The sequence below is a fragment of the Barbus barbus genome (assembly GCF_936440315.1).
Source record: "Barbus barbus genome assembly, chromosome: 32".
NCBI classification, from domain to species: domain Eukaryota; kingdom Metazoa; phylum Chordata; class Actinopteri; order Cypriniformes; family Cyprinidae; genus Barbus; species Barbus barbus.
The window spans coordinates 23910112-23929218 of NC_136760.1; the positions used below are offsets into that span (position 1 = coordinate 23910112).

The following is a 19107-nucleotide window of genomic DNA, read 5'->3' on the forward strand; positions in this document are numbered from 1 at the left end:
GTCTTGTCAGTTTAAAGCCCAGTGTCTTGAGGAACAAATCAACCAGCGAATGAATAAACTGCAAAAACATACTCATGTAACAAAAGGAAGAGTCTGAGAACACTAATGGATGAGACAGATTAAAATTATATATGATGTGAAAAACGGCCTCATTTCTGTGTTTAATGGGTCATGTCATGAGGAATCAAATTGTCCTTGGTATTTTGAGATATAGAGTTCATTGTGCCATGAAAACTCTGTAATTTTCACAAATCAAAACTTTTCCCACATTCCAAAACAATTTTAAAAATCAAGTTTAATGTTTAATATGAAGTTAAACACACACACACACTTCATACTTCAACTTCATATTTAACATTACCTTGTTTTTGTGTGTGTGTGTGTGTGTGTGTGTGTATATGTATAATGTATCTATATATGTCTATGTGTGTATATGTATATGTATATACATATATAATATGGCCCCTTTTGTATTGAAGCAAGAAACAGCCTCTGTATCTCACTTACACTCTCATTTGGTCTCATTTTCTTTCTCAGAGGTTCATTGGACTGAGCTGTCAAGTTTATTCTCTTGCTCTAGAAAAACGATGGTTCACTGGGTCACTTCAGGTAGTGCTGTTCTGTGCTCGAATGGAGAGAGCAGTCTACATTCCTGTCTAAACACCATACTTCTGATTGGTGATAGAAACACTTTAGTTTTGTTTTGGACCACATTGTCCATCAGGTCTGAGTTGGAGGAGGGGTTGTGGGAACACTCAGAGTCTGACTAGTATTTAAGACTTTTACAAGGGGTTGAATAGCCTTGGACATACCGAGACGCCCCTCTGACCTCTGCTCAGACACTGTGCACTTTTCTGCCTCCGTCATCCATTAAGAACGAGCGGCATTCAGCTACAGGTCTTAGTGACCATGGCTGTCAAGCTCCAAAAAGGACCAAACAACACCATAAAAGAACTAAGGAGTCCTTGTGTGCTACATTGGAAGTCTTCAGAAGCCATGTAATGGTTGTATTTATAATAAACAGAAACTGAAATGTAGATTGGTAGTTACCAAAAAGTTCCCCTCTGCTGCGTTTCTTAAATCTCATTCTCAATCCTAAATTTTGGAGCTGATAAATGTGATTTTCAAATGTGAGTTCAGTGAAAAATGAAGATTATCAATGAAGAAATAGCTATTGTATGACTTCAGAAGACTTGAAATGTATGGATATCTTGTAATATTGTTTTATGTCAGGGCTTTTCCAACTATTCCAAAAAATGAAGCATGATATTTTAAAGACATGATTTCAAACTCGATTGCTGGGGTCGACAATATAATTGGCCCGGTGGCCCGGACGTACTTTTAAAACCGTCAGGGCCACCAGATCGCTCCAACCACTAGCCCGGTGGGGCCAGTAAAAATAATGCCTTGATTAAAAAAAGTCTAATTTCACATTAATTACCTGTGGTTCTGTGTTTTGATTTCTGTTTAATCGTCTCGGTAACCACCGCTAACACGTTAACGTTACGTGATCCCGTCTGCACCGCCTTGCTCGCTCCAGCGGTTACGCGCGCAAACTGCACACTGCTGCTCAGCACCTACCTATAGCTACTATTAAGCTAGGCTACATGTTTCTGAAACCCACATCACCCGGCCAAACGCCGGGTAAAAAAGAGAAGGCAAGGAAGAGAAAATCACCAGAGGAATTGAGGGAAAGCGAAAGGGAATACGAAAAGAAAAGGCAGAGAAAGTTTCAGCCCCAGTGGCGAGACCGCTGGAATTGGCTGGGCTTAGGGGTGTGCGATATGACGATTTTTGATCGTGGACGATAAAAATGTCTCCACGATCTGCTTTTTAAGAAATATCGTAGTATCGTGCTGCAGCGCACATTATGTCAAATACAGTTCTGGTGCCTCCGTCTCTATTTACTGTACAACAGGACATACAGCAGTAGAGTTACTCTGACAGGACACTGCACTTATTCGCGATCGCAAAAGTACATTATTTGCACACAAGCCTTGCTGGTTAAATGTTTCATTCCCGCGCTGGTCTGACGTGCGCTTTTTCTGAGCACATACACCTGAAGCGCGTGCACTAAAAAGCCTGTCTAACAGCGCCTGATTACTCAACTAACTTATTTTTTACGCTAATACTGTCAAAACACACACGGTTTACATACAGACTCAGTTGGTTATCTCTAAAATGAAAGTAAATAGTTATGAGAGAAACAGATGTGTGCCTGTATATTAGATGCGTGCAGCTCTTAAAGAGACAGGACACTAAACATGCTGTCGACTGTCATTAAAGGGATAGTTCACCCTAAAATTTAATTTCTGTCATTATTTACTCACTCACATGTTGTCCCAAACCTCTATTAATTTCTTGTGCTGAACCCAAAATAAGATATTTTGAAGAATGAGGGTAACCAAACAGTTGCTGGTCCACATTGACTTTGATAGCAGGAAAGAAAAATCCTATGGAAGTCGACCAGCAACTGTTTGGTTTTCCACCTTCTTCAAAATAGCATTTATGTTCAGCAGAAGAAAGAAACTCATTCAGGTTTAAAGCAACTTGAGTAAATGATGATATAAAAATAAAACATTATGACAGAATTGACAGACAGATGACAGAATATTTATTTTTGGGGGGAACTATTCATTTAACGTTAACAAAACAACAAAACACAAAGAGAAAAATCACTCACTATTCTTGACTGAAAAACTTTAATACAGTTGCTTTAGGAATCAGTCTATGTAGTGTTTTATTTTTATATTTGTTCATTCAATTTCATTGAATGCTCTGCTAAATACACCTATTGTACCTGAAAATAAAGCACTGTTTGTTTTATTTGTATATTATGTGTATTTGTAATTTGTATCTTTGTTCTTATTTTTTAATAAGAAAGATAGAATGAACAAAGATTTTTATCTTCGCCCACTTTGGCCTAAATATCTGCCATGTCTTTTTTTTGTTTTTTGTCACCTTGAAAGGCTTTGTCTTTCTAGTTTGGCTGTAATGCTCGGACAACTTGTAAAACCAACATGACAAAGAATCGTGATAAAATCGTGAATCGTGATATTTCTAAAAAACAATCGTGATATGATATTGTTCCCATATCGCTCACCCCTAGCTGGGCTACGATCAAGAAAAAAAAGAGGTTTACTGTGAGCTCTGCAGATCAACGCCCACATATGCAGACAAGTAAGTTAGAGAAAAGTTAACGTGTATGAAACCTATGGTATGAACATAATATAATGAATTGCTGTGTGACTACGGAGAATGAATCCTATGCAATAGGTTTATTTGCACTTGTTTCATGTTTTTGCACAGTTTTGCTGCACTTTGCACTAAACCTACCTTAAAAAAAATAAATGTTATTCATGTTGTTCAAGCAAACTGTTCTTTTTCGTGATTATTGGGATCAATACCTGACGCGTTGACCTGGGCCAGTGAACTTCAAAAGACACTGCCCCGGAGGGCCAGTGGCAAATTTCCCTTATTGTCTACCCCTGGATTGGCTTTTATATTGTCATTGTACTAAATTCAAAGCAAACTATTGGGATATTATCTGAAGAATATTTACTTTGTATTAACTTAACAGCATGTCTTTTTTACCCACTATTAATGTTAATATATATAGGTGTAGTTGTGATTTTTTTTCTTCCATATTGTGACAAACATCCAAGTGAAAAAACACAAAGTGCTCGGAAAATCAAAACGGCTTTATAATTGAGACTGTTTAGGTTTTTTGGGGAATAAAAAAGGAGTGAATGGATGTTTTGCATTGTAGGTTGGTTGTATCCACATACAGCTAAGACACATTTATATGCAGAATGTTATATTTATATTTTGTATCCAATGACCCTTTTAAAGCTTGACAGTCATGGTGCATTAGTCAGTTTTGGTTTTATGTTGTCATGAATTGGTCTGCAAAAATGTATATCTTTGCAGACAGTCACATTCACAGACCTTCAAGGTCTTAACTCTTTGGAACTTCACTACACAGAGCTCTCTTAAAGGAAGTAGTTGTTACTTTGACATGCTAATAGCAGAAGGGTAGTTATCTAATCTAACTCAGCGCTCCAGTCTCCCAGCAGGCACTATCCCAGCTGTTACATCATCCCAGTGCTGCTGGAGAAATGCTGAGCCCTAAAGTGCTCAATTGAATTAGTTTGTGTTGTGTATGAATGTGTATATAAATGCTTGTATGTTTATGAGACACCATCCTCTCTTTTAATCCCATGACACTCATCTGTGTTGATGTTATTAAGTTAGCATTATGACTGACGGTATTCTGAAAGCTTCTGTGGTGAAACAGAGCCCACTGTTGGGTTAAATACAGAAACGTGGTCAGTTTAACAGCAGGAATTTAGTCTGAATGTCACAACTAAGAACATTGTCTTGGCTGATTATTCTGAATTAGTCTTGCATACCTTGAATACACTATATTGCCAAAAGTATTGGGCCAATGACTTATATGGGTACAATCATTTTAGACACTTTCAAAACTGTTGCAACAGAGATTGAAATACAGTTTTTAAATACGTGAATTATGCTTCCATCTTTGTTGCCACAGTTTTGGAAGTGTCTAAAATGACTGTACCCATATAAGTCATTGGTGTTTGGTGATAATGAGTTTTTGGCTCAAGGTCTGCATTTAAAGTCACACCAGAGGTGTTCAGCTGGGATTAGGACTTGGCTTTCTGCAGACCAGTCAAGTTCTTCCACACTGACTCAATCAATCATTTATTTTTGAACCTTGAAGGGGGTGTCCCAATACGTACTATCTATATACATACATACATACACATACACACACACACACACACACACACACACACACACACACACACACACACACACATACACATATGGGGAGGGGGAGGGGGAGAGATATAACATTAGTTGTTGTTGTTGTATATATGTTAATGCTTTGGCAACATCGTGTTACACAGTCATGCTAATAAAGCTGATTTCAATTGAGAGAGAGAGAGAGATAGATAGATAGATAGATAGATAGATAGATAGATAGATAGATAGATAGATAATAGTATATATACACACACACACACAGAGAGAGAGAGAGAGAATAAATAAATAAAATAATTAATAATATACATATATTATTAAATTATTTTTTAATTATTATTATTATTATTATTTTTTTTGTCTTGTTAGACTAAGCCAGGATTAGGTCATAGGACATTCAATTAGGACATTTAAGTAATTTTTATAAAGTGCCTTAGAAAACAAACACATTACTGATGTCCTTTGATTTGTATCTTTGATTTGAAACAGCTCAGACTTGCACTTTAGACAGGGACTAGGCTTAAGCCTCGTCTGTGAAACTGGGGGATTATGTAGTATATTAGTAAACTTAAAAAAAAAAAAAAAAAAAAAGGTTAATGCTGCACTGTTATTTTTGATCCGATAAAGGCAGCCTTTATGCATCCTTGCTGATTACAGTAAACATAGTTCTTTCAAAAAAAAGAAAGAACTGTACGCTAATATAAAATCTTTTTTAAATTGTATTGTACTGAATATATATATTGTATAAATATATGTTCATTCATTTGATATTTATGTGCAATTTATGTATTAGTCAATATATCACCTGGCCCTAATATATTCTGGTTCAGATGATATCAGCATATATTTTTAGTTACTTATTTTAGCATGGTATGGATTCTGGAACCTTTCATCAGTGTCACCTTGCTGGCATTGTATCTTATAAATTGATCATTCACTGAAGTCTGTCTGTTGATGTTGTATTTTCTGTATACAGTCATCTTTGGAAACCTTACATTAAACACTCCTAACCTCACCTTCTATTATTTATGTGGTTTTGCTAAAACTTGCAGGATGTCTCAGCAAGGCTGACTTCATCCACATTAAACGTTAATGTAGTTTGTAGCAGAAGTATTTCTGCAGTGTCCAGAAGTAAATCATAGGGTTGCTTGATTAGTTGGATAGATGGGTGAGCAAATAGATAGACAAGTGATTTTATGGCTCCAAATCAATTTTCGGTTTCAGCGAGGGTCTCGGGTCATGCAGTGCAACATGATGGAGCTCTATAGGGGTCCTAGATTGCTCTCAGGTGAGATGATAGGTATTAGAATCTACATTTGAATTTACTTTGAACAGTTTGATATCACATCAATGTAAATCTTGTTTGGCCAAATATGAATCCCATTTTAAAAGGTATTGATATAGTTTCCGTGTTGTATATAAAGAGGTCATATCATGAGGAATTAAATTGTTCTTGATCTTTTGAAATGCAATTTTATTTTAATATAATTTCATACTGTAACTTTCAGAACTCAAAACATTTATTTAAACAAAGCTGAAGAAAATAATCAATAGCAATAACACTCAAATGCTAGTATTATCTGCAGTTGAAACTGGCCCTAATTGCAGACGTTGCTTTCCATGATGCCACTCTAGATGTAGAGAGTCTCATTGTGACTACATAATGTGAGAATCTTGCTCTTATTTTCTCTATTATGTTGCTGAATGGCAGGAGATGTGCAATAGCTTCTTTGGTATTTAGATGCTCAGTTAATCTGCGGCATGTGTTGCCATGGTTGCCCTGTGCTCGGATGTACTGCTCTTTTTCAAGAGTCCCTTAGAGCACAACATGAAGAGCATTTTCAACTGCGTTGATTAAAGTAAAATGAAATTTAAAACACTATCTAGTAATGGCTATAGCCGTCAGTGATTATCACACAAATATAACAATATGACTGGTCTTGCACATGCTGTGGCTGTCATTGTTTCAAAGCCTCCATGTGATTCATGGTCCACCGCATGACGTGACCTCTACATATCTCACAATAGCTTACACTGACAGGTAAAAGAGAAGAGAGAGAGAAATCTCTTCTGCCTGCTCTGCTTCACCTGTATGTGTGTGTATATGGACCCCAGTTGTTCTCTGCCACACATACACCTGCTCTCTGACATCTGTAACCTATTGTTAGCTTCCTGTCTGGCGTGTGCAAGGGCTCATTCCTGACACCCACTGTTAAGCATATGGTTGATGGTGATGATTTTAGAGCAGCACACTTTAGCCTTGTCAGTATTTTTTCTATATGGACTGATGCTTAGCCCTGAGCAGTGTATACATTTCATAACACCTGCTATATCCCTATAAAAAGTTTATAGTTTTCATAAAAGTGTTTTTGTAATGTAATTGCATTTTCAAATCAGTGTCTTTTGTGACCTCCTTTTTTGTAAGGAAAGTGACATCAAATTGAAGTGAATGGAAAACTCATTTCATGCATTAAACCATAACAAAGCCACTAAAATGCTGTTGTATGATCTTATATTTGATGTGATGTAGATATCACCAGTTACTGCAGTTCTCATGTCATTGTGTGGTATTTTTTATTTTGAAGAACTTGATGAAGCAGGAAGTTGTGGCCTACAGTTTGAGGGTGAGTGACCAATATGGTGTTCATCAGTCATGTTCTAATGAATCATGCAGAACCAAGATGGCTTGACAGATGGTTATAGCTTCAGCAAACAAGCCTGCCCACCCCCTACAAAATAATGTGGGGCTCTTGTCGTTTTGAAGCCCTGTGGTGGCATGAACAAAGACCCCAACGACTGAATGAATGAATGAATGAACGCAAATGAATCGTAACGAAATGCTGCCTCCCTCAGGGGTGGAGACATCTGAGGACATACTAAAATCATATTCAGTTGTGAAAGATGCCTCATTTTGCAAAGAAAAAAAATATGAAAATTCAAGCAAGAGAACACCGTGAGAGGCTGATGTAAGGTACTGCTTAATTCATACTCAAAAGTCCATACTCAACACAGTAAACCCTCTCTTTTCTACATCCAGTTGATAAAAGCACAAGCACTATTTTAGCCATTATTTATGTGCCTGCTTTCAGACCAGGTTTTTGAGGCCAGAGTAGAGCTTTTTTTGGTACTGTTTTTTACCATCTAAAGTCATTTAAAAGCCAAACATCTTAAGGCACTGAGGTTCTTGTGGAAATTACAGCATTAGCACTTTGGTTCTATTTTAAGGACTCCTACATTTATTATTGCAGCTGTTACGCTAACTGCCCATATGCCTGGCATGCATTTAGTGGGTGAATGGTTACTTTTACAATACGGTTTCAAAAGAATTTTAAAATATTTTTTTCCCACCAGCAAGGATGCATTAAATTAAAAACACACATTATATCACAAATCTAATTTTTACATTTCTGTCATGAGGAGCAATTGCCTACAATCCCCCCCTCCCCCCAAATACAGGCTTTTCCTCTTTATCTGAAGACCAGTTTGGGCTGTCTGTAGAGGGATTCTAATTCAGTTCCTTCCCAGCAACCATCTACAATGTTAATACTTTGGGTAGTTCATCTTACAGAGTACAGCAAAAAGAGCTGTTCTCTCAGCTGTCTCTTCCAAACAGGTTTTGCATTTGAAGTGTTTGGTTAAACACTGAAAGATGAAAGCACTTTGTCTCATGATGAAGTCTTTTTTTGTGAGCAGTGTGTTTTAAATAAATCTGAGCTAAATCATGAAAGGATTCAAATTGTGCTGTTCCTAGTCTTCTGCAGAGACAGACTTTTGAATATTGGTATAAAGTCTAATCCATTTTTTGCTTAAATTGGCCAAGAACGACGTACTTGTATAGTAAAAGATTATCATAACTGACATAAAAAGCGACCAACCACAGTTTGTTTTGCTTTTTATCGTTCAGCTAATTTTTGCATTCAAATCACTACTGATTATTTCACAGAATCTACATCTTTTTTTTTCCATTTGTTTTCCATTTTAGTTTCCATTAATAATAATAACAACACTAATCGAATCTGCCAATTTAATTCAGCTCTTGCCATTTTTATGAGAAAGTTGGCATGTATCTCTCTCTTTCTCCTTCCTCTCCCCAGTGCAGCTCAATTTTCCTGTGCACTTTTTAAATCAGAGATGGATCAGGAGAAGGATGCAGTTTGGCTAGAGGCATCCAGCTAATGAGAATTCAGTCTTCCCATAATTTTAATAAAGTCCCCTGTTCCAGGCTCCACACATTCTCCTGCGTGTCATTTTGGCGTAAGCCGGCAACCGGCCACAGGGCACTGTGCATTCTTTGTGTGTTTGTGTTTGTAAGTGCGTCTTTATGACTCTTCACCCTAGGGGTGTGCGATATGACGATTTTTGATCGTGGACGATAAAAATGTCTCCACGATCTGCTTTTGAAGAAATATCGTAGTATCGCGCTACCGCGCACATTGTCAAATACAGTTCTGGCGCCGCCGTCTCTATGTACTGTACAACATGACATACAGCAGTAGAGTTACTCAGACAGGACACTGCACTTATTCGCGATCGCAAAAGTACATTATTTGCACAAGCCTTGCTGGTTAAATGTTTAATTCGCGCGCTGGTCTGTGTGCGCTTGTTCTGAGCGCATACACCTGAAGCACGCGCACTAAAACGCCTGTCTAACAGCGCCTGATTACTCAACTAAGTTATATTTTGCGCTAATACTGTCAAAACACACAAGGTTTACATACAGACTGAGTTGGTTATCTCTAAAATGAAAGTAAATAGTTAAGAGAGAAACGGATGCGTGCCTGTACTGTATATTAGATGCGTGCAGCTCTTAAAGGGACAGGACACTAAACGTGCTGTCGACTGTCATTAAAGGGATAGTTCACCCTAAAATTGAATTTCTGTCATTATTTACTCAGTGGAAAACCAAACAGTTGCTGGTCTACATTGACTTTGATAGTAGGAAAGAAAAATCCTATGGAAGTCACTGAGGACCAGCAACTGTTTGGTTTTCCACCTTCTTCAAAATGGCATTTATAAATGTTCAGCAGAAGAAAGAAACTCCTTCCGGTTTAAAACAACTTTTGAGTAAATGATGATATAAAAATACAACATTATGACAGAATTGACAGACAGATGACAGAATATTAATTTGTGGGGGAACTATTCATTTAACGTTAACAAAACAACAAAACACAGAGAAAAATCACTCACTATTCTTGACTGAAAAACTTTAATACAGTTGCTTTAGGAATCAGTCTATCTAGTGTTTTATTTTTATATTTGTTCATTCAATTTCATTGAATGCTCTGCTAAATACACCTATTGTACCTGGAAATAAAGCACTGTTTGTTTTATTTGTATATTATGTGTATTTGTAATGTGTATCTTTGTTCTTATTTTTTAATAAGAAAAATAAAATAATGACAAAGATTTTTTATCTTCACCCACTTTGGCCTAAATATCTGCCATGCATCTTTGTCTTTCTAGTTTGGCTGTAATGCTCAGACAACTTGTAAAACCAAAATAGTAAAACTAACAAAGAATCGGGATAAAAACCGTGAATCGTGATATTTCTATAAAAAATCGTGATATGATATTTTTCCCATATCGCCCACCCCTACTTCACCCACTCCAAAGGAGGAATCATTACACTTTTACATTTCCACAGGAGTCCCCTGTGCAGCTCCATACTGTGGAGTCTGATCTAAACTCACTCTCAATTCTTCAGCTGACACGGGACCGAGAGCAGATTTTGCATTTCATTACTCATTGCCCATTACAGTCCCGAAATGTCGAATTCAAAGTAAACACAAAGGAGGGTCGGTAAGGAATAGAGTTTAAAGGGCAGCTTACATGAACAATGCAGTGCAGGATATGACTTCACTTCCTGTGCAGTGTTATTGACCTTATGGAGTCTCTGGGGTCTAATGAACCAAATACCAAGAACTGAGATGAGTCTGGCCATTTTGATGACATCATTCTTTCTATGTGAGATGCTTCCTGTCCCCACTGGTGAGAAGATCATTGCTTGGGATGGAGGGAATGCACTCTCACGCTAATATTCTTTGTTTCATGCCAAAAACTCATTAACTTGTTTCTCTGGTATTGTGGATGGTAGTTATCTCAAATGCATTGTGTTCAGTCCACATTTGGACCATTGTCTGATTTTATGAAGCTGTGTAGTGAGCTAGATTTTGGTTTGGAGAAATAAATATTTTGCTTGCAATGAAATATTATATGTCTTCACCAGTCCAATATTACTGGATATGTCAGTGCTGTTACTTTTAATATACAGCCCAAACAGTTGTAGAGACTGTCCAAAACTTGCCAGTATGATACTAGAGTGTTGTGGGTGGTTAGTAGGTGGCTGTTTACCAGCCCAGAGTCTCTGTGGCATTCTAGTACTCAAATATGTCATGAGCCCATACAATGTAAGTTTTATGAGCTTTTTCAACTGAAGAAAGTAAGTTATACAGGTTTGAAACACCATGAGGGTGAATCACTGATGACAGAAAACAAATAAGATGCACATTTTTTTTTTCTTGATTCACAAGGAATCACATTTTAAATATAATTTTGTTCCCAAAGGTAAGTATATAGGGTTGGTGCAGAGTAATTTGTTTGATTGTGACATTGGCCTATGAAGAATTACAATGTAGTAATCCACTGGTTTTGAACACTGTCACTTTCTCTCGCTCTCATAGTGTTTGTGAACTGTTCTCACTGGCAGAAGGCACCATCTTGTTTGTCATTTCCTCAACCCTTATGTTATTTGTGTCTGGGGAACATTAGCCTCTGGCTCAGTATGGCTCCTGCTGAATATTAAAGACCTGCATGTGGCACGCGTGCACTACCCATCCTACCACAGCGCCTTTATTTTCCAGTCATTTAACTTGAGCTCCATATAGAGCCTATTCATTCCAAAATGATGTTTATTTGAGCTCAAGAAACATTTTCAGACATAGCTTACTCAGCAGCTGGCTTCAGAGTGTCACAGTTGACAACTTGATTTTATAATATTGTTAATCTTGTCAACTAAAACAGTTAAATCTTTTTTGGTATCTGAAACAAAGCTGGAATAAAATAAATATTAGATGAAAAACTAACTTAAAAAGAAAAACCTAAACACAAAAATAAATGTAGAATTGGAAATAAGTGACTAAAAATGAAATAAATATGAATTAAAGTCATATAGAAATAAAGATTAATAATAATGACATAACTGCATAAATGACTTAAATTTAATTTAAAAATGAAAGCTGAAAATAAATATTAAGAAATATTAATAATATAAAATATTAAAAATAATACTATAATACTTGCAGTACTGTAGCTTTTGCTTAAAGTGAAGGCCAAGTGCATAAAGCACAATTTATTAACAGCTTCATTTGTGGTATGTTATTTCTTCCATATTTTTCAGCCTTGGTAATTAAATATGGTAAAATGTGTATGCTTAGTGGTAGCTAAAAAGCATGATAAAAACAGCCAAAATATTGAATAAATATCACCCAAGGAGGGAGGGACGTGTATAACTTGGTGAATGACAGGTGTTTTAGATCTCTGGAAACCCCTCTGTGGATTTCTGCATATGCATATTCCGTAAGGGCCTGATGATTACAATGTGTGAACTAATTGTAACTTTTCACCTTGTGACTTTTCAGTGTTGCCGTGGGAGTTGGTTTCTATGGAAACAGTGAAACCAATGATGGGGTGTACCAGCTGACCTATTCTCTCTATAATGCCAATCACACGCTGGCGGGAGTGGACAGTTTGGTAAGTACAAATATAGCAGTACTGACTATAAATAACACACTGAGACTGTTTTTGACGCCCTGACCAACTTTAGTCTTGACTGATTTCAGCTGAAGAGCCCCAATAGTCTTCTCCTAAGCAAATTTACTCGCTCAAAAGGCTCTAACATTACCTCTTTTCCCTCCCCGCAAATAGTTCTGCACTTTCTACCAAAGCGTTCCTTCCAGCCAAACCTTAGCCAGATGGTCCCTATGTCCAGTTCAGTTGCCTGCTCCTGTTAAATTTTTTTTTCTTTTTTTTGCCAATCGGCAGTGTTAAAATTTCATGGGATCCCCACTGAGTGCATGATTGATTTTTCTGACATTCCTTTGCAATAGCAAGGACCCGGCTGAAGATATGTGCAGCTACGTGCAACCGTTCAGTGTCTCTGGAAAGATGTGAACGACAAGGGGTGTATCAGTGTGTGTTAGAAAATGCACACACACTAGTAGGGCTGAACGATATGGACAAAATTTCATATCTCGATTTTCATGCCAGATATCTCGATATCGATACGATACGATATGACTACGGGTTCGGTGAAAACCAAGCATTTCTCAGAAAAATAAAAACATCATAATACAAAAAAATTTGGAAAGTGTAGTTTTATTTTTAAGAACTCACTGGTGGACGTCGACTCGTACGGCGTAAAGGCCCTTTCACACAGGACGCGGCATGCGCTGCGCTGCGCCATGAAACCCATTCATTTCAATGGCTTGCGCTGCGCGAGGGCGGTTAGTTGCTGCGCCGACCAAAGCGCACGCGCAGCGGAGCGCACCAGCGGCGAGCTTGCGCGCGCGCCGCGGTCAAAGTTCAAAATAGTTCAACTTTTGCCGCTGCGCTCTGTGACGTTTCCCCGCGCGGCCAATAGTAACGGGGCATCCAAACAAGCGCCGAACTCAAAATGGATGAACAGCTGATTCTCTGTGTGTCTGAATTTCCAGAGCTATACCATACAAGTTTGCGGTCGAATAGGGACCTCAGCGGTGCATTCAAGGGCACTCGTAAAACTGATGTTCGTTGTGTGACTGCTAGAGTTGTATGCAGGGCGGGGCGAGCGCGGAGAGGGGAAATCTATATCGTCTATATCGTTGCTTTTTTCGATAGTAATATCTTGAAAGTTCATATCTCGATATAGATACGATAACGATATATCGTTCAGCCCTACACTCTAGTGTGTTTCTGTGATATGGAGTGGTTGGAGAAAATACCTCAAATTGGTTTTTACAGCCTTGTATGTTTGTGCAGTTATGAGGCCTCTTTTTCCTTTCGTCATTGTCCTTTTCAAGGCCCTGAAGGCTGGGGCATGAATAAAACCTTATTCATGTATCGTCAACCAGACCTATTTATATCCGTCTTCGTTTTCTGATTCAAATGCGTAGAGCTGACAGTGACACTAAGACGCTTTAATCCTGCTTCACGCACCGATTTCATGCACTTGGTAGGGCCTTTCATGCCTCTGGTTGTGAGTTTTAGCCATTTCATTGCATGTAGACTGAAAGACTGCAAAAGATATATCTATCTGTCTATCTATCTGTCTGTCTGTCTGTCTAGCGTTCTCGCATTTTATTGTTCTATCATTCTATCTATCGCTCTATCATTCTATCTATCATTTTATCATTCTGTCTTTCAATTGTGCTATCTATCATTCTGTTTGTCTGTCTGTTGTTCTCTTGTTCTGTCATTCTGTCTGTTCATTCATCCATCCATTCATTGTTCTGTTTGACCGTCCGTCCGTTACTTAGTTCGTTCATCCATCCATTCATTCATTTATCTGTCAATGCATCATTCTGTCTGTGCATCATTCTATCTGTCTGTCCATCTACTGTTCTGTCGTCCGTCCGTCCGTCCGTCCATCCATCCATCCATCCATCATTCTGGCAATCCATCATTCTGCCTGTCCATTGTTTTGTCTGTCCATTTCCATCCATCATTCTATCATTCTGTCTGTGCACTGCTCATCCGTCTGTCTATCATTCTGTCATCCGTCCATCCGTCCATCATTCTGTCTATCTATAGTTCTGTCGTCCGTCCATCCATCCATCCATCGTTTCAACTGTTCTTCCATCTGTCCATCTACTGTTCCATATTTCTGTCTATCCATTGCTCTATCAGTCTATCCGTCATTCCATCACTCTATCTACCTCTCTTTTGCTCATCACACTATCTGTTTCATCATATCAATCCATCCATCTGTCTCTCCACATTTACATACAGCTGCTATTGTAAGGTGTTGTATGAAGAGGACAACTTGAGAATCACACCTGTTAGTAGAACAATTATCATTCCCAGATACTGTCAGTATGATGAGGTCCACTTGACATGATCCCAAGTGATTGCATCATCAACCCAAACCTAACCTTATGTTTATTTCCAAGTGAGTAGCTGATAAGAAATGTTTACTTCCATATACACTTCCCTCCAAAAGTTTGTAAACACCCCTGGCAAAGTGTGGTTTTGGACAATATTAACATAAATCCTTATTTTTTGGTGCAAATACATTAAAGTAACTTGACATTATAATTGAAGACCAGCAATAAAACATAATAATGGCAAAATATACATGTCAAAGTCAGACATGCCCCTTTGCCAGCTGTGATGCCTGGTTACTGGTTTAAACTTGGCCCAGGTTTTTAAAAGATTTTTGGATCAGCACACCTTAATAGCTTCAACAATTGATTGCCAATTCAAAGTCAATGTTTGAATAAACTGACAGCTCGGATGCCTAGATTATGCAGAGCTGTAATAGCTGCTAATGGTGGATATTTTGATGAATCGAAAATTATTATTTTTTTTTCTATGTATACACGGTTTATGTAATAAAATATGTTTTCGTAGTTTGTGTTGTCCCTTATCAGTGCAAAATTAAAAAGGATCCATGCCAATAGTGTCCAAAACCCCACCTTTCTAGGGCATTTCCAAACTTTTGGAGGGCAGTGTAGATCTTAACAAAACATGTTTGAGTGCAAACATCTCACGAACTATAGATCAGTAATCCACAGATGTTCAGCTCATTTACACCTGTTGTGCGAGCCTTCAGGGAAGTGTTGATGCTGTGGTTCTGAACTGAGCAGAGACTGAAGGCGCTCGGAGCATCTGTCCGCTTACACTGCTGAGGAGTTGAGGATTAACTCCCCATCTGCACTAATGGAGATTAATGCGTCTGTTTCTGTCTCGCTCTGAATTATGAAGCACACACTTATCTGAGGTCAACTTGATTCCCTCAACACGCTCTCTGAGTCATCACAAGCCAAAAGGCAGAACTGACCTAGGAACTGCTCTTTCAGGGAAAAATCAGCCGCAATTTTCATTAGCAGTCTGCCTCAGAGAGATAAGAGCATGTTGTTGTGAAAAAATGATGTAATGGTGTTCAGAAGGACTAGAGATGTTTTTGATCTTCAGGTCATGACCTCAGATTAATGTCAGCTAGCTTCAAGAATCATCAATACATTTATCTAAGCTTGCCATCAAGTAGAAGAGACCCTCCATTCTCGAAATGCTCCCTCGAGACCAGGTCCTTCAAATGGTACAAAGTGTCCACTGTCTGAAAACCCAGCATGCAAAGCCCATAATTAGCCATGAACCCTGCGACAAAGGCTTTGATGAAGTCACTTGTGGAAATCTTTGACTTCCTGATTGAGGCTCTTCAATGGCCCTGCCTGCCTGCCTGAAAACAATGATTTAATTTGGCATCCATTGCACACAGATGCTTGTTCTTTCTCATACACACATGCACACTCTCTCTTTTTATTTGAAAGCACTGGGCTGCCCTTTCAAAGGAGTCAAGAGAAGGAATAGCAGGACTGTTTTTTGCAAGAGCGTTGAGCGGTGACTGCTTGGTTTTCGGGTTTATTGGTTCTGGGCCATAAGGTCTCTTGTTCACCTCCTCTCAGCACCCCCTCTGTGCTTGCAAATGAACTGCGTGGCTTCCTGTGTGGATCTGTTTTGTGTTCACAGAGGCACCTAGGGATTAACAAGGACATAAATTACTTGGTTTGAGTTACAGGAGAACCATAATGCTGTAGATACATTGTGGGGCAACTTGTTACATGTGTTTTATGTATATAAAATTGATAGTAATATTTTTTTAATTAATTATTTAATAATTAAATTGTATTTTACTGTATTATAGATCATTATAATTAAAATAATAATTATTATTAATTCTCAATATTGTGATTTTTACATCATTTTTATTTTCATATTTTATTCAAAGATATTATTCTAAAATCTATGTCAATAAACAACATAGTCATTGTGACAACTTACCCCATGTAGTGTGATGACATGCTTTCTGTTAAATGTAACTGTATTTATTTTCCAGGTAATAATTCTGAAAATGTCCAATACTTTTATAGTCAATACAGGAAAAGGAAATAATATTTTCTGAATTTTTATCACGGCGGATACTGGATCTTTTATTACAGAATGCCAACCCCAGAGCTCTGTTGTTCTATAAATACCTCTGTTCTCTGCACGGTGTGACATGATGCAGAGCACTGGGTCATTTGTACTGTCCTCTCAGCTTGCGAAGGTCACTTTTTTAACGATTTGACCAGAATTTAGACAGGCCAGCTGTTTAACCATTGCGATGTTTTCATTGAGTGTAACCTTATCCAGAGTTTGGATTTGAAATTTTTGACAGCATAGATTAAAGTGTCACATTTATGAACATTTCAGTTTAGGCGAAAGGCTGCAGAATGACTCGCTCAAGAAAGCCTGGAGGAAAATAGTTTGAAGGCAGAGTATGCGTGAAAGGGTTGTGATTTATAGACTACCTTCATTTTCAAACTGTGGAATGGAGGTTGACTGAAATCTTGGTCAGGCTGGGCTCCAGGTGCAGGAGTATGAGCCACTTCAGTGCTCTATATATTGAGAGTGCTGTCGGCCCCTGGCCCTTCACTGTTCCCTCCTGACCATTCAGGATGGACAAAACTGAATCACAGGTGAATGCTAATTTACTTAGCTGCTAAACTGTTAGTAGAATTGTTAACACGGATGTTTTTCCCTCTCTCGTACTTTCTGATCTCTTTCTTTTCCTTTTTTTCCTTTTCTGCTTGTTTTCTTTTTTGACTGGCAATGTGCAAATAACTGCCAATATTCTAATATTTAGACTATATTTAATAGGGTGGAACATTGGAAATATGTTAAAGGTGCAAGAATGCATGTTCTTCTGCAGAGTTTTGAAAGTTTTTGCTAGTGGTTGGTGGAAAAGTTGTGGGATTCTAACCATTTCAAACAACCCTAAAACTCAGTGAAAAGTCTCAGTCTCTCCCGGGAAAATACCCACAATCCTCCTGATATTCTTCACACACATCAGTTAACTGCAAGAGAAAATTGATAGAAAGTAATAAAGGAGCTGAGAGCTGTTTATCCATCACCCACGAGCCAGTTAATCAAACGTTCGTCGAAGGTGAATTTGAAGACAAAGTGAATTTGATTGTTGTTCTTGAGTTTCTGAGATTGGTTTTTCCTTTCAATGTCAGGTTCTGAACTCTAAAAAGCTCAAGTTTCAACCTGTCACTGCTTGTAAGAGTTGCATCTGATCTTTATCTTACTACTTCCTTGCAGGATTTGTTCCACTGTTGGTCTTTATATGTTCATGTTTGATTCTCAGTAACTATATTGAGAACCTCTGAACTAGTTCTACCAATAAACCCCCAGACATTCCCACAGCCATTATTAGAAGACCTGTAAGCAGTAAGGTCATCATTCCCTTTTTTGTAATCTCTCTCTCTCTCACTTCTCATTTTTTGTCTTACAGTTTTTTCCCCCCACAGTTTTAATGGAGAAATAGAAACTCATATCTGGATATAGAGCAGGCAGCACCACTTAGTGCTTGTGTTCCATTTCACGCTTCAACTCTCCCATTCAAATTTAATTGCAGAAGCTCAGCGCCTACAGAAACCAGAGACAATCAATTAGAGCCGCAGAGCTGGGAGAAAAATCTTGCTCTCATATCTTAACCACTTCCTCACATTACAGTTGTGGCTTAAGAAACACAGCTCAGATGTCTAGCGTTTGTTCATTAGCTGGATTATTGGATTACGTTCAGCTGAGATATTAAACCCCGCTGAGGAGGTTTTCACAGTTGTGGCCACACAATAAACTTAGCTATTCCCAAGAAACGTACAAAATATTTTTCAAAATCACCCTCAAAACTAAAAAAAAGCATCAGGACTTTTGTGTTTCATGAAGATGAAAGGATTCAGGAGAGTGCTCCGGTCAAACTAGATAATCAATGTGGAATTGAGTTTCTCACAGCTTTGGGAATGAGATCACTTCGCTCTTGAGTAGTGATGTCACAACCCAAAGAAAACTGCTGGGAATTGAGTCTGGGCCACGGGTATTTGATTTCAGGATATAGAGCATTTGCCTGGGAATCCCCTGATTCTGTGCTGTTTTTAGCTATTATTGAACTTTAAATATGCTGTATGTACTGTATATGCATGCACTCATCTGGCCTCATCTCATCTTTTTTCTAACACAACACTCTATTTAATGAAGCTTTTGCATGGGTCTGTTAGAAGGGATGAGGGAGCACAAATC

At 38.1% G+C, this 19107-nt stretch overlaps 1 protein-coding gene across 2 annotated transcripts in view; it reads left to right on the forward strand.

Annotated features, from left to right (window-relative positions):
• The window catches only part of LOC306852463 (protein tweety homolog 2-like), a 55049-nt gene that overhangs the window by 18799 nt on the left and 17143 nt on the right, over nucleotides 1–19107 (forward strand). For both annotated transcript variants that reach the window (XM_079389322.1, XM_079389321.1), the window contains exon 3: nucleotides 12429–12540. In XM_079389322.1, the coding sequence (XP_079245448.1) occupies nucleotides 12429–12540 (112 nt within the window). The remainder of the gene's footprint in view (nucleotides 1–12428; nucleotides 12541–19107) is intronic.